This window comes from Malania oleifera, chromosome 4 (genome assembly GCF_029873635.1).
Source record: "Malania oleifera isolate guangnan ecotype guangnan chromosome 4, ASM2987363v1, whole genome shotgun sequence".
NCBI classification, from domain to species: Eukaryota; Viridiplantae; Streptophyta; class Magnoliopsida; order Santalales; family Ximeniaceae; genus Malania; species Malania oleifera.
In genome coordinates this window covers 124000828-124017268 of record NC_080420.1, presented here as the reverse complement: position 1 = coordinate 124017268, position 16441 = coordinate 124000828, and the positions used below count along the sequence as shown (strand labels likewise).

Below are 16441 nucleotides of genomic sequence, written 5' to 3'. Positions count from 1 at the left end.
CGGTGGTTTCTTCAGTTCAGTGGCATTTGGGTGCTGCAAATTGTGTGTGCTGATTTTCAGGTGAAGTTTACTTTCCATTCCCTTGTCAATTCTGATCTGTTCAGAATTTCATGAGATTTGGAAGGTGGGTCTGTGGTCACTTGCTGCTTTATCATTGTTACTGTTATTTTTCTGAACTGATGTTGTGATTGGGACGCATGGGTATGAATGTTGCTCAGTAAGTAATATTGCTGATAGAATTTCATTGGCATATTCTTGCTCATCACCAAAAAGGAATATAAACACAATTCAATTTTGTTGACACTCTGATCTGATTACGGAGTTCAATGGAAGGAGGGATACATTTTGAGACAAATGTTTGAAACTCCCAGGATTGTTGGTTTTCTGGTGACTCAATTCTCATTGATAATACTGGCTTTTATTTTATATTTTGGAATAACAATCACTGGATTGTGCTTAGCAGATTAGTGTGCACAAGTTAAACTAACTATACAATCTTGGCCCTTGATTATGGGGATCTGGAGATTCTCTCTAGCAATAATTCCTATTTTTTGCTCCTTAAAAAGAGTAGCATTGGGATCATGACCCAACGGAGATAATAAGAATTTACAAGAAAATTGCCTTCATCGTGTTGCTCTATCCTTCAGGGATATTTGGTAGGTGTCTGGGAATTTAAAACCCACACGGCCACTCTTTTATCACTCCCCAACTAGAGCCAAAAAGGATGAAGCGCACTAATTGAAATCCCAAGAGTAATCACCCTCTTGCGAGAGGAGGAAGAAAGAAATAGGAGTATCATGAAAAGAAGATATGCAAAATAAAAATAAAAAATGAGGATAGATTAGAGTGGCCTCACTTTCAAGATCTCAACAACATTGATCATCCCCACCAAAGAGAAGTTTTTGGCACCAAATTACCTAGACCAAAACCATCCTCCCTTTTAAACCTACTCACATCCACCGAATCTACAAGATGATCTCTACCCCTCTCACCTACTTTTGACCACAAGAAATCCCTCATTAATTTCTCCAATCTCCTAGCCACTCTCAAGGAAATTCTTGAGAGGGGCAAGTAATATACAGGGATAAAAGAAAGACAAGTATGAATAAGAGGACACCTAAATTAGTAATGGGCCAGTTTAGGACACCACACCACTGAAGTTAATCCCAATACCCACAATGCCACTCACTGAGAAGTTAATCCTAATGTCTAACACCTTCGCAAACACCTACAACATGGTAAGCACTTTGGAGAAAGTGAGAAATAACCCAAATCTTCTGAAAAAGAAGGGGGTAGTAAAACAGAAATCTGCATATGTGATATAGACCCTCCTCTTCTATAGCATACCCCTCTTTTTTGACTTCACGACTCTGACGCAGGTTATTCATTTTTCAATGTCTTTAGATGTGCTTATTTCCGTGTTTGCCTCTACAATACACACAAATTAGAATTTATGCATGCTTCTTGCTTCTTTTTGGTTTATAATCACAATTTACAAACATCTCCAGCTTCCTACCAATCATGCTTAGATCTCTCGAGATGTTTTGTTTGATGAACACACGCTTACTCATGCTACTTTTTCTTCCCTTGCTTCGATTTCATTTGTTCAGCAACCACTTCAATTTCACCGAGTCTCTCTCTCTCTCTCTCTCTCTCTCTCTCTCTCGTGTAGACTTCCCTCCCATGACATACACACTTAATCTCCTTATTAAAACACATATTCTACTTTATCTCTAAGTCTTGCCTGCAATTTTTCTCCACCTGCTCCTTATTCTATGAGTTTTTCAAACTCACTTGCCTCATCTTCTGCTCATGCACTTCCCACTTTCACTCATTCAAGTGCACATTCCACTTCATCTCCAAATCTTGCTCCTAATTTTTCTCCAACTGCTCCTTCTTCCATGGGTCTCCAAGCCTAAATCAGCACAATTATCCCTTTTAACTATACTAGACAGTGTTCATTACATATGCAGCTAATGTCATGCTAATTGGGGTCCAGAGACAATCTAAGAGATCTCCAGAGAAAAAGATAACAAGTTCTGACAAGATGAGAGAAAGAGGAGCATACTCTGGTATATATATATATATATTATATCTGTATTATTCAAAAAATCAAAAAATGCAGAAGTAAAATATCCATAGATTATTCCTTGTTTTATATTGCAGTAAAAATGATACAGGAATGAAAATATTGATATCAGAATTGAAGATTCATCTACTAGAAATATTATAGTCTAATTTAAAGTAATTTTTGAATAATCGTGCCTGAATGATTGTTGAATTTGCACTTCACTTTTTTTGAAATAGACATTTATAATTAACTTACAAGTATTCAAGTTGTGTGGATTTTAACTTATAAGTATTTAAGTTGTGTGCAATAAAAATAGATGTATTTCTAATTTTATAAATCCATTTCATGGTAGGACAATAACTATTAGATGCAGCATCTAATTATTTTGCAGCAGCTCGACAAATTTTGGCCAGGATAATAATATATTCCAAAAATTCTACATTTTAGTATTAAACCTAACATATTAAATGCACGGAAATAATTTCTGCATGGTTAGGTGTTAACATCATTCTATAGACTTATTGTGGTCCACCCCTTCCCTAGACCCTGCATATGCTGGAGCCCCCCCCCCCCCCCTTTTAGTTGATAACACCTAGTACTCAGTCACTGTTCCCACACTTCAAAGGGGGCCTAGGGAGGACATGATGTACCAAACCTAACTTCCATATTTGGGTTTTGGAGTTTGTTTCTGGACTTAAACACGTGATCTTCATGTTTGAGCATAGCATCCCTACCGTTTTCTGAAGGATAGCCCTTAATAAGACTTCTAGGACAATGGTCACATTCACATTTGCAAAGCTTACATTTTTTCAAATACCAAAAAAATAATTAATTAATTAGGCCAAGGCACCGGGTGCCATAAACTTAATAAATGGTAAGACCCTGGGGGAAAATCATGAACTTCGAAAGTGAAATGCCACCACATGCATGAAACCCAACGACAGTTTGTTTTAGAATGTATAAACATAACAAGAATTAGGTCCCTAAAACTATAAATTTAAATTAGAAGGTCCAGTGCAAATTGCAAAGCATATATATATACATATATATATATATATATAGAGAGAGAGAGAGAGAGAGAGAGAGAGAGTATATATATAGAGAGAGAGAGAGAGAGAGAGAGACATTGGTTCCTTGTGATGAGTGACAAGGGTTTTGCCGATACCAGTCCTTAGCAAACATCAGAATCAGAACAACATAGAGTCAAATCGCATCCAAAACATGGGATTCACATATATCGGAGTAAATTTCAAAATTTTCTAAGAATTGCACTCACACCTTCTTCTTCCCTCCTTTCTTTTGAGAGAGAGAGAGAGAGAGAGAGAGAGAGAGAGAGAGAGAGAGAGAGAGAGAGAGGGTTTTGCCTTGGTTAGGGAAGCAGAAGAAAGTAAATTGAAAACCCTAGCCCTTAGTGACCACAACTCCTCCTTTGATGCATTTTAGAAGTAAGGGATCGTTTGGAACGACTTATGTAGAAGTGTTTTTCAGAAAAAGTATTGAATTTAATAAGTGTTGCTAATAAGTGCTGAACTAGAAAAGTGCTGAAAATTATAAGTGGTGTTTGGTTGTTTTTAAATAAGTGGTGTTTGGACACTTACTTTTATTATGGGGTAGTATAAAATTATTTTTAACATATTTTAAAAATGCCAACCGACTCCTAAGATACTCAAATAATTTGGTTCTTTTGGATCCTCTCACAGCGAGAAATCAAAGACTCTTATGTCATATTTGGTTTGCAAATGGAATGGATACTAATCAATGTTTGCCCGGTTGCCCCTCTAGCCCTACTCTCCATTCACGATTCACGAATCACGCAGCATCGTTGCCTGGGGCTTCTACGCACTACGCACACTGAACGCAGCATGCGGCCTACGGCTTCGCCCTTCAGCCTTCTCTAGTTCTACACTTCTCCTTTTGTTTTGCACTTTGCCCCTTCTCTCGAATCATCATTCATTGACCATGAAGCCATGAAGGAGATCATACTTCGATCTACACCTTCGCCCTTTGGCCTTCTCCATTTCGTCCATTCTTCTATGAACAATCACAAAGGACAATCATCGACCACGAAGGAGATCATCTACGAAGGTGATTGATCACCACGAAGGAGATCATACTTTCTCTCTCTCTCTCGTCTCAGTCTGACAATCCATTAATCCTTTCTTGATCCATCGCATTCTTTGTCCGACAGGACAGTCTCTCTCTCTCCCTCTCTCTCTCTTGCACACACCCCTCATGTTCAATTTCATTCTCTAAGCTTGCTTTCCATTTTGCGTGTGTTTTGGTTCGGGTGTGATTTTAAAGGTTGCAAATCGTTTTTGGTAACGGTTTCATAATTTGAGAATGGCTTGTCGTTTTCATGATTTACTGCATATTGTTGTTCTTACAGTCTTGCGTACTTCCTATCATTATCATTGAAATTCATGGCACAAAACAGGTTGCTCAGAATTACAATCAATGTGTTTGGCCAAATGATACAGAAAGAAACTTTTAATATTAGCAAAAAGATAAAAAAAAAAAAATCATTTTGTTTTCATTGTGTGAAGACCCATTGAACATTTGAAGCCGATGTGTGTTGTAGGAGTTCAGAGTGGATGTGAGCTTTGCAGGATTGAAGCAACAAGTAAGCAACAGAGTGGGTATTGGGAGATCAATAGGATACTAAATGGCGTTGAGGCGTTTCTTTGGGTTTTCTGATGGGGAGCTGATGAGGTCAGATGCCAAGCCATGCTCTAGATTAATGAGACAAACCGCCGGGATTTGTACTGTTGGAGGAGGATTGGCATTTTGGATTCTTTGTCGATTGCACTACGGTTGGTTCTATCGTAACCCCCTTATTTTCGGTTATATGTACTTTCTCTTCCCCGCCCCCCTTATAAACCCAATTGTGTATCAATGTTGAAGGAACGAAAATTATCAATTTTGTTGAACAATGTTATTTGTTTTGTTTGGTTTATTATGGGGTTGGGTGTGTGGGTTGGTGATTCATTGCCATTATCTATTTGTATGTGTTTTTAAATAAAATTATAATTCATCTCTTTTTCTAATTTATTACGTTACATAGTGATCCACCATTTGCATTCTCCTTCTTTTTGGTTTTTTTTTTGGGGGGGGGGGGTATTATATTTTTTATCATGTTGCAGTGGTCGATCAATTTTGAGAGTAGAGCATCATTTGTATGAGTCTTGTTAGTATAAAAATTGCCCAATTATGGTATTCATTTACTTAAATCGCTCCACCAAACTAGTTGCTTTGTTAAGCATGGAATGTGAACAGGATGCCCTTCCCCCATTCCATTACATTTACATTCACGCTGAGAGAGAGATATGTTTCTTTCTAGTCTTTTAACTTAATAATATTACCCTTTTAATTGTTTGATATTAGATTGTTTTGTTGACTTTCACCATAAAATCCAAAATTTTGATAATATCAAAACCTTATGATTATTGAACTAAGCTCTAGGAGTGGATTTTTTGTTGCTAAATTTGGCTAATCTTAGTTTAAGGACTTCTTCGACTTTTTTATTATTATTATTTGTTTTTTGATTTTTTTTTCATTGCTATTGTTTTCACCAACTTTACTATGTTTTTACAAGTGATTAAATTCTTTTGAAAATTTCGTCAAATAAGTGTGAAATCACTATCATTACCTTATTTTTGGGACAATTTTTGGGCATGAATGAGTTTTTCAGAAAGCTTGTGTTGCTTACAGCGAGTTGTATATTTTTTAGAATAGACTTCTTGGCTTTGTGGTGAAATTATTCAATTTCCCCTTGAACAAAGTTTTGTTGCTGGTGTTGTGTTACTTTGCATTGCCCATTTATTACTTATGTACTTCTGTACTTATATTGTGATGGCCTATGATGTTAGGGTCTTTCACTTGTTGGAATACTGTCATGGGCTGAACAATTCACGCCTTGTGAAAGGTTGTGTGACATGAGCTAAAATATTCTTGCTTAACTAGTCAGTTAAAGTATTTTGTGGTTTGCGGTGACATTAGTCACTTTTTTAAATAGCCAAAGTTATCACCTAAGTAGGCCCATTGGCAAGAATTCCTGGCAGAGTTTGATTTCTTATTTGAGCACAAGGCAAGGCAAATGAATTAGGTTGCAAATGAACTAAGCAAGAGACCGAGCTTGCTGCCTTACAGTTGGTGACACAATTGACTGGCAAGAATTCCTGGCAGAGTTTGATTTCTTATTTGAGCACAAGGCAAGGCAAATGAACTAGGTTGCAGATGAACTAAGCAAGAGACCGAGCTTGCTGCCTTACAGATGGTGACACATTTGACAGTAAGTAAGGTGATCACAACAATGAGGGAGCACATTAAGTAGAACTTTGTCAAAATCCTGTTGCCCAAAATCTCATGAAGTTAACAAAAGAGGTTAAAGTGCGCTAGTTTTGGTTAGAAAACAGATTGTTGAAGACACATGGTAATGGGCTTTTTGTATCTCGAGTTGGACATACAAGGAAAACAGTACTGAGAGTGTCATGACACCATGTGGACATGTCTAAAGGTGTAAATGAGTCAACCCTACTCGCAAGTTACTTGGACTTGACTTGCTCTGTAACTTGACTCAACTCGACTTGGTTCTACTCAAGTTCGGGTCGAGTCAATTTCGAGCTACTCAAGTAGCTTAACGAGTCAATTTTGAGTTTCGTGATGCTATTTGTGAACTTGATCAAGTCTAATTGAGTTTAATTAAATTGTTGTATGTTATTATTTTTTATATTATATGTAAGTCATATATAATATATTTAATGCCTATATTTAATATTATATATACATTATATTTCTTTAAATTATTTTATATTAATTTAAAATTGAGCTGAGTTTGAGTTTAAGAATTTTTAGCCGAGTCGAGCTCGAATTTAATAATTTTGTACTCAGTCGAGTTCGAGTCAAGTTTTTAGCTCCACATTTTCGAGTCGAGTTGAGTCGAATTCAAGCATCCCACTATGTCGATTCGATTCAAATACACCCCTAGGCAAGTCATCCAGGATGACATTACACTTTGGTATTACTGAAATAGAGGTATTACTAGCCTCTCATAAATGATGAGATGGTCGAGTATACCTGAACTTGTCTCACCTGTCAGCAAGACAAGGTGAAGCGAAAGAAGATTGTAGGGCTGTTGGAGCCTCGTCAAGTGTCAACAAGAATGTGGGAGAGTGTCTAACTTGACTTCATTACTAGTTTGGCCATACTTGTCTTTATAGACAAGTTTTCAAAGTATGGTGCTTTTATACCAGCATCGAAGTATTATTTCGGCAAATCAGATGGCACAATTGTTTCTTGAACATATAGTGAAGCATTGGAGTGTTCCCCATGATATTGTTAGTGACTGAGAGTCTGAGACTTGAGATTCATAGGCAACTTGTGGACTGAGCTTCTCAAAATTCTTGGTTCACAACTTGACATTTCTATAAGCTACCACTTGTAGATAGATGGACAAGCAAAGAGATTCAATGGCCTATTAGAAGAATACTAGCATTATTTTGTCACTGCCAATAAGAAGAATGGGTGTGGCTACTCGACGTGGCTCACTTTTGTTTCAATGCCCAAAAGAACTCACTAACCAAAAGAGTCTTTTGAACTTGTTACATACTAGTAGTTGAGGTTACCTCACACAGTGATGAGCTTCTTAGAGGAAAGAGTCCGAGAGCATACATCTTCACCAAAGAATGGAGACACAATGCAAAGACACAATGCAGTGTTTGCTTGATCTTACTTAGAAAAAGCTTCTAAGAAGATGAAGAAGTGGACAAATAAGTGGAGAAGGCAGTTGCACTTCAATGTTGGTGACTTGCTACTTGTTAAGCTCCATCATATACAAGACCTACTACGAGGTCGAGATAGGAGACTACTTTGCAGATATCAAGGATCGGTCCTCATCTTGGCTAAAGTTGGAAAGGCCTCTTACAAGGTTGATCCTCCAACTTGGATGGAAATCCATCCTATGTTTCATGTTAGCTGTCTCAACTCTTAAGCCATTCAACGCTGACGAGGTGTGAACTATTTGGCCTGTGACAATATTCCAACAAGTGAAAGACCCTAACATCATAGTACATCATCGGCCATTTTACTTCACTAAGAACTCGTATCGTTTCTTCCTTGATAATGTGAACTCTCTATTTGCAAGGATGATTTCAACTTCTCTTTTGTCTAGTTGCATGGTCCTTAGTAGTGCTCTAGATGATTGTTTTTTGCTTGGATCTTCAGTGTTAGCATTGAATGGCTTGAGATAGCTGACATGAAACATAATATGGATTTCCATCCAAGTTGGAGGATCAACCTTGTAAGAGGCCTTTCCAACTTTAGCCAAGATGGGGACCGATCCTTGATATCTGCAGAGTAGTCTCCAATCTCAACCTCATAATGACCTAATTTGTTTATGATGGAGCTTAACAAGTAGCAAGTCACCCACATTGAAGTGCAACAACCTTCTCCCCTGATTTGTCAACTTCTTCATCTTCTTGGAAGCTTTTTCTAGGTAAGGTCAGACAAACTCTACATTGTGTCGCCATTCTTTGGTGAATGTATGCTCTCAGACTCTTTCCTCTAAGCAGCTCATCACTGTGTGAGGTAACCACAACTACTAGTCTGTAACAAGTTCAAAAAGACTCTTGTTGGTTGGTGAGCTCTTTTGGGCATTGAAATAAAAGTGAGTCACATTGAGTATCATGGGGGAACATGCCAATACTTCACTATGTTTAAAAAGCAATTGTATTGTCTAATTTGCTGAATAATACTTTGATGCTAGTATGAAAGTATCGTGCATTGAAAACTTGTCTATGGAGACAAGTATGAGCAGATTAGTGAGGAAGTCAAGTGAGACACTCTCCCACAATCTCGTTGACACTTGGAGAGACTCCAACAACCCTACGATCTTCTTACGCTTCACCTTGTCTTGTTGACAACAAGTTTGGTTATACTTGATCACCTCATCATTCATGTGTCACTAGCAATAACTTTATTTCACTAATACCAAAGTGTGATGCCATCTTGGATGACTTGCCTAGGGGTGTATTTGAATCGAGTTGAAACAGTGGGATGCTTGAACTCGACTCAATTCGACTAAAAAATGTGGAGCTCAAAACTCAACTGAGTACAAAATTGTTAAATTTGAGTTCGAATCAACTTCAAATTCTTAAAACTCAAACTCGTCTCAATTATAAATTAATATAAAAAAATTTAAAGCACTATAATATATAATATAAAATATATGTATAAAATATATATTATATGATTTATATATAATATAAAAAATAATAAAATATAACAATTGAATTAAACTCAATTAGACTTGATCAAGGTCAAGAGTAGTATCACGAAACTCAAATCGACTCGTTAAGCTACTCAAGTAGCTCGAACTCAACTTGACTCGACTCGAATTCGAGTAGAACCGATTTGAGTCGAGTTATAGAGTGAGTCAAGTTTGAGTAACTTGCGAGTAGGGTTAACTCACTTACACCTTTAGACCTGTCCACATGGTGTCATGACGCTTTTAGTAGTGTTTTTCTTGTATGTCTAGCTCGAGATACAAAAAGTCAGTTACCATGTGTCATCAACAATTTGTTCTCTAACTAAAACTAGTGCACTTTAACCTCTTGTATTAACTTCATTGGGCAACTGAATCTCTAACTAGATTCTGCTTAATGTGCTTCCTCATTGTTGTGATAACCTTACTGTCAAGTGTGTCACCATCTATAAGATGCAAGCTCTACCTTCTTGCTTAGTGCATTTGCAACTTGGTTCATTTGCTCTACCTTATGCTTAAATAAGAAATCAAGCTCCGCCAGGAATTCTTGCCAATAGGCTTGCTTGGGTGATAACTTTGGCTATTTAAAGAAGTGACTAATGATCAAGTTATCTAGTTTTCACCGCAAACTTCAATCCAAGTAGGTAATGCTATCACACGCAAATGCAATGTATCACTCCTAGCATCTCCTTCTTTTGAGTTGTGTACTTTCGTTCAACTTTATTAAGCTTATGATTTTCGTAGGCAAAAGGATGCCATCTTGTAATAAGATTCCCTAAAGGGCATAGCTTGATGCATCTATCTGTGCCTTGAAGGGTTTCACGATGTTTGGGAGTGCAAGTACCAGACCTCGCATCATGACTTCCTTGAAGTTGTTGAAGACTCCTGGACACTTCTCTGTCTAGTTCAATGCCTGACCCTTCTTTAGTAGTTCTATTAAGGGGGCAGTTCTCTTTGAGTACCTCTCTAAGAACTTTAGTTTGTGGTTTGGCAAGTCCAAGAAAGAAATGTAGCTCCTTCACTATCATTGGGATCTTCTAGTCTTGAATAGCTCTCACTTTCTTCATATCCATCTGGATATGACCTTAATCACATGACCAAGGAATTGATGCTCTACAGAGCGTAATGGCGCTTCTCTCTCTTTACATAAGGATTGATCTCCTTAAGCTTGTTGAACGCTTTCCATAGATGCTCTTTATGTTAATTCAGGTATACAATGATAAATTGTTGAGGTACTCATGAAATACCTAGTTCATCAAGGTGTAGAATGTCATTGATGCATTTGTTAACACGAAGGGCATCACCAAGAATTCATACACCCTATACTGTGTAACGCAAGTTGTCTTTGGTTCATCACCATATGCTATCCTTACTTGATAGTAGCTTGACCGCAAGTAAAGTTTGATGAAGTACTTGGCAAAATTAGCTGCTTAAACAAATTAGCAATCAGTGGAATAAGATACTTGTTGCGCAGTCACTTTGTTGAGCACGTGGTAGTCTGCATAGATTCGTATGCTCCAGTCATGTTTCCTCTGAAACAGCAGTGGTGCGTCAAACAGTGCATTGGAATGGCATACCGCTTCCAATATCTCGTCAAGTTGCTTTCTCAACTTTATTAACTTTGGAGGTGCCATTCGATAATGGATCTTTAATAGGCGACACCCTTGGTAACAACTTGATCTCATGCTCCAATCTTGTCATGAGAGCAAATTGTGAGGTAGTTTGTTTGGCATCACAACTTTATACTCATCCAACATAGCTTGGATGGTAGTAAGCACCCGCTCTTGGTCTATGTCTTCATCTGCCACCAACGTGCAAGATAGGTTTATTTACCCCTCAAACTCCTCTTCAATTGCATGGTTGAGAGAAACTTCTCATTGCCCCCTTTTTTTGCAACAACTTGCACCATACAAGGGTGGTCTCCCATTAGACTAAGGGAACTAGCAAAGCACATCGGTATTGCCGTAGTTTTCCTTAAGAATTCTATTCCAAGAATCACTTGGAATTCATCCATTGACACAGTTGTGAAAAATTTGCAGGTCTTGTTCACTGTCCAAGCTTCACAGTCACTTGCTTGGCTACTCCCACAATAGGCTAAGTTGCAGAGTTAACTATTGTCATTCATCATAAGTCCTTCTCTAAGTTCGAGTTGAGTTTATGTGCTTTTGCCTGTGAGAAGTAGCCCCCATAGCATGGGTACTCTTCCCATTGATTCGTAGATCCACAAACATTAACATTTTTAGATTCACTAACTTTTTGGTCTTTCGTCTACCTCTCCAATGGGTTGCATCCATCCTCAGGGTTTCCTCATCATCCTTTACAAATCCTTGTGCCTCTTTTGCAATGGAAGCTTGCAAGGCATTAAGGGATGACTTGTGAGGGCCTGTGGGTCTCAACATAAGAAGCATGTCATCTTGCCCTCTTTTAACCCATGCTACTCTCTTTGGACATTATGAAACTCTCTCTAGTAGTTAGTCAAACGTTCCGCAATAGTTTGTGGGGCAAACAAGTCTTGAACTTTCTTTTGATGAAGTCTTGTCCTTGCCTACAATTTCAACCCCTCAAGAAAGTAGAACAACTTGTCTTTCTATTACATGTCTTAGATATCTAGAGCCAAAGCAGAGAACTATTTCACATACTCCCTTTGATTATACCAATGTTCTTAAGATCTCGCAGTATACATCAAGCATTGTAGTCAACATTTTTAGGAAAGAATTGGGACTTGAGCTCTTCCTTTATGTCTGCCCAACAATCAATTACACAACCTCCAATCTCTATTTCATCGTACTTGATAGTTTAGCATCATCACTCAAGTACATTTTTCATGGATATTTTTGCCTCCTTTGAGTTGGTCCTTATTGCACTGAAGCATTGCTTCATGTCAAATAAGAAGTTTTCCAACTTCTTAACATCATTGGCACCCTTGTATGCTTTGGGTTCTGACACTTATTCTTTTATACTCTATTCCCATAATGTAGGAATCTCCTATAGCAAGAACCATTGGGTTCTTGGCATATAGATCCTCTATTTGATCCTGTAAAGTTTCTGTGTTGCATGGAGGTCTTCTAACATCTCTACCATAAAACCTTGTTAATGTTTTTGTGATCCTTTGATTCATCAACATGTTCAGCAAGTTTGGTCATCTCCATGGCCATATTGTTGGTTGGCTCAGCCTGCGCCTTTAGTGCCTTAGTGTTCTCGGTATTAGACGTCATGGTCTCTTATCGATGCTTCACACAATCCCACTATATGAAGACGACTATATTCATAAAGCAAACTAACTAAAATTTGATACCAACTGTCACAAAGTGAACACTTCACACCTTGTAAGGGCACTAGTTAAAGCACTTTTTCTTAACTACTCAACCAAAGTATACCATAGTTTACCACAATAACACATTCACAATAGTTGAATGAAAAGTAAGCGGAAGCAATAAGCAATTCATGTCAGAAGATGACTAGCACGCGGTAAACATTGACGTAACACAATTCATTAATAACACCTCCATAAGCAATTGTGTTTAGCGAGAGAGACAAGTAGGCTAAACATGTTTACAAAAGGTAGTGAGTGTTATAAGACTAATGAACACACATCCTCCCTTAAAGAGCTTTATATTCTATTTAGTGTTGGCACTAGGAAACATAAAAATGGTTAAGGATTCGTACTTCTATTCTACACTAAGGCATTAACACACTCAATTAGCAAAAACTATACTACTAGCATGCGGAAAACATTGAAGTAACGCAATTCACTAATAACACCTGCATAAGCAGTGTGTTTAGTGAGGGACGCAAGTAGGCTAAACTCTTTTACAGAAGGTAATGAGTTTTATAAGACTAATGACACTCACCCTTCCTTAAAGGGCTTTATATGCTATTTAGCTTTGGCACTAGGAAACATCAAAATGTTCGAGGAGTCATACTCCAATTCTACACCAAGGCATTGACACCCCTAATTCACAAAACCTTTACTAGTAGCACATGGTAACATTGAAGCAAGTCAATTCATTAGTAACACCTCTGTAAGCAGTGTGTGTTTAGTGAGGGAGGGAAGTAGGCTAAACACGTTTATAAAAGGTAGTGAGTTTTATAAGACCAATGAACACTCACCCTTCCCTAAAGAGCTCTATATGTTATTTTGCTTTGACACTAGGGAACATCAAAATGACCGAGGAGTCATACTCCTATTCTACACTAAGGCTTTGACACACTCAATTAACGAAACCTATACTACTATTTACATGATGGTAACCCAGCCCATGCACAAGACAAATGATCACAGGCAAGCTTTGACACTACGTGCATGTATACTCTAGTAGGACACTTACGGTGAAACTACATGTAGCATCCTCCCCCCTCCCTTGGGAAAATAACTAATATTCGGCTATATCACCCATTTATAGTTTGGTCTCCCCTCCTTAAAATCCTAGTTCCACCACCAAGGAAATTTGGGAAATAAAATAAGTTCTCTGAAAAATGGACATGTAACTCCACCCTCAACATGTTTCCAAGTTTGAGCAACATATTGATGTCTGCCTGGCTTCATCATAGTTGATGGGAATGTGGAGTAATGCTTTTGATGCCTGTTGCAAGTCTTGACTACTTGGTTAGATCTATTATTTGTCATGTGCTCAAAGGTTAGATTCTCTTCTCTCTTTGTTCTTATCCTATTTGTTGGTTTCCTGTATCTTCCCACTAAACTACCCCGAGGTTTAGTGTTGTCAATAAAAAATTGTCATTGCTTGATTTTGGAACCAAATTTGGTATCTTGTCATCATAGTTTAAAAGGCACTCCTGGTAGGTGTATGCTTCATACTTCAAGGTGTAAGCTTTCATCACTACTATTTCATGCTTCTTACACATTTAACGTCGTGGCATAAGCTTTATTGCCCCGGGGATTTTTTTAAAACCCAATTAAGGTAGCATGGAGAAGGCAATTTCACTGAACCTTATCTGCTGAAAATTCTATTGTTGGCGAAAAAAAGCATGTATATCAAAATAATAACAATAATAATTTGCTTGGATGAAAGGATGAAAACCAATTGAAAATGTATTTCAGATAGTTGGTCAAGGCATTCATCTTTTATTGCCTGTTCATCGATAGTGCATGCTAGTATGTTCATAATTGCTCTGTTATATACTCATGGTCAGCACATGATTATATTTTAAGGTTTGCTTCTTTTCACATTCTTCATATTCTCATTTACATGTTTATTTTTACAGCTAGAGTTCTTGTTTGCTAAAATCTTTTTGAAAAATGGTTTATTCCTACAAAAGAATTTTGCATGGAAAATTTTCAAGGTGGCTTCAATGGAGTCATATTTTTGGAAAATTATATTGTTTTGTATTTTTGTATATTATATATTATTCATTAAGGGGCATCAAGGGGATGCCATCCAAGTACAAACAACAAAGGGAAATCACCCATTCTGCATGTTGTCCAAAAAGTCAAGAATTACGAGATTGTAAAACGAAAATAGCCATGCCAGCTTGTTGCAGTAGCGATTTATTGACTTTTTCTAACACGTAAGGGAGTAGCCAGTCCTTCAAAAGCTTTTTTATTTCTCCCCTTCACACAAGCAAAAAAGGGCGAGGGGAATGCGGGGAAAATTTTTCCTCCTTTCCTCGCTAGAACAGTTTCCTTTTCCAGACACAACTCAAAATTTTTATTAAAATCTGAAAGCTTAAGCCTTATGCCTCAAAGTGTGGTTGCTTGAATGGTAAAATGCATCATCTTACTCATTGGTGTTTTCAAGTGATGGGTTATGGAATGCTGTATGTGTATTATCTCGCCAATGAGACGTTGACATAATATTTTTCGAATTGAAAAAGGGTGTTCTCCATTGAATAATTGAAACTAGGAATTTGTTTTTTTTTCCCCCTGTACAGATTCACTTTTGTTTTTAACAATTCACATCTCATAGGGCAAGTTCTTTTTATAGGATCTTCATGATGAATTGCATTAAATCATTGCCAAGGGCAGTTTAAGCTTTGAATGATTTATTGTCACTTAAGTTGTATATATTGATTCTCACTAGTTGAGGATGCCCTACTACACTGGAATTAAGTTACTGTGTTCCTGCTCTTGCAGGTCCCAGAATTACAATTCCAAGGAGTTTGCGTTGGGTTGCCTGTGGAGCAGTGACTGTGAGCTCTACCTCTGCTTTACTTGTTCGACTTTTTAGTCCTGAATGCGAACCCCAGAATATTGAAGCTTATGACAATAAAAAATAACCCTAGGTGCAACTTGTTTTCTGAATTTACAACATTTGTATTTAACTTGAAAACATCTTCTATTGCCTTAGAACTTCTGTCTCCATATAAATGTTGGAACACAGAAAACAGGTGGAATTTTTGCATTTCTTTGAGTAGTTAGAAATGGAAGATGAAAAATTTTGAACTCAAGACTGAAAAAGTGAACTGGATGGTTGTCCAGTTTAGAAAGTCGGATGGTTTAGTCAGTTGAACTGTTGATCGTACTGCAGTGTCATGTGGTCTCTCTTTGTTGCATGGCTGCATACATTTGGTGTAAAATTTTCAATTGGCTGTTATGAATTTAATGTTAAAGGATTTTGCCCTTTTCTCTTGGCACTTTCAAATAACTGCTGTTTTAAATTATGACACTGTATTAAACTTGGGAAGAAGTAAAACTTTAATTTTAGAGTAGACTGAGGTATTTTTGAACCATTAATTAATTTTTTCATTGCCAAGCTTTTGAAAATATTAATTTCTTTCAATGAATTGTACTATTCAGGAATTTTGTGTTTTGGGTGTGGGTTAAGAGTATTACATTTGTAAAAATTTTAGCGAATGAGAACACTTCGGAGGCCAAAAACCAATAACCGAAAATGTTTTTTGAAAATAAAATATAAAAATTGACAATGATCAAAGGTCCTAAAAGAGTTAAATTTTGGAAGCAATAGGGAGGCACTTAACAATTGTCACTCACAATAATAGAATAGATATTGGTATACCTTAACTTGCTATAGATGGATATTATTGTAGTCTAAAATGACATAAGTGATATTCTCTCACAATTTATTGTAATCATTCAAAGCTAAATTCTTTGAAATCTTTGGCACATAATGCTTCCTCTTAAAAGTAATTTAAGA

General features: G+C 37.2%; 1 protein-coding gene across 1 annotated transcript; it reads left to right on the top strand.

Annotated features, from left to right (window-relative positions):
- Window positions 1-41: 41 nt before the first annotated feature.
- On the top strand, window positions 42-15907 carry LOC131154416 (uncharacterized). Its single transcript, XM_058107177.1, has 3 exons — window positions 42-60; window positions 4658-4881; window positions 15421-15907. The coding sequence occupies exons 2-3, from the start codon at window positions 4734-4736 to the stop codon at window positions 15561-15563; spliced, it is 291 nt and encodes a 96-aa protein (XP_057963160.1). The 5' UTR covers window positions 42-60; window positions 4658-4733; the 3' UTR covers window positions 15564-15907.
- The last annotated feature ends 534 nt before the right edge of the window (window positions 15908-16441 follow it).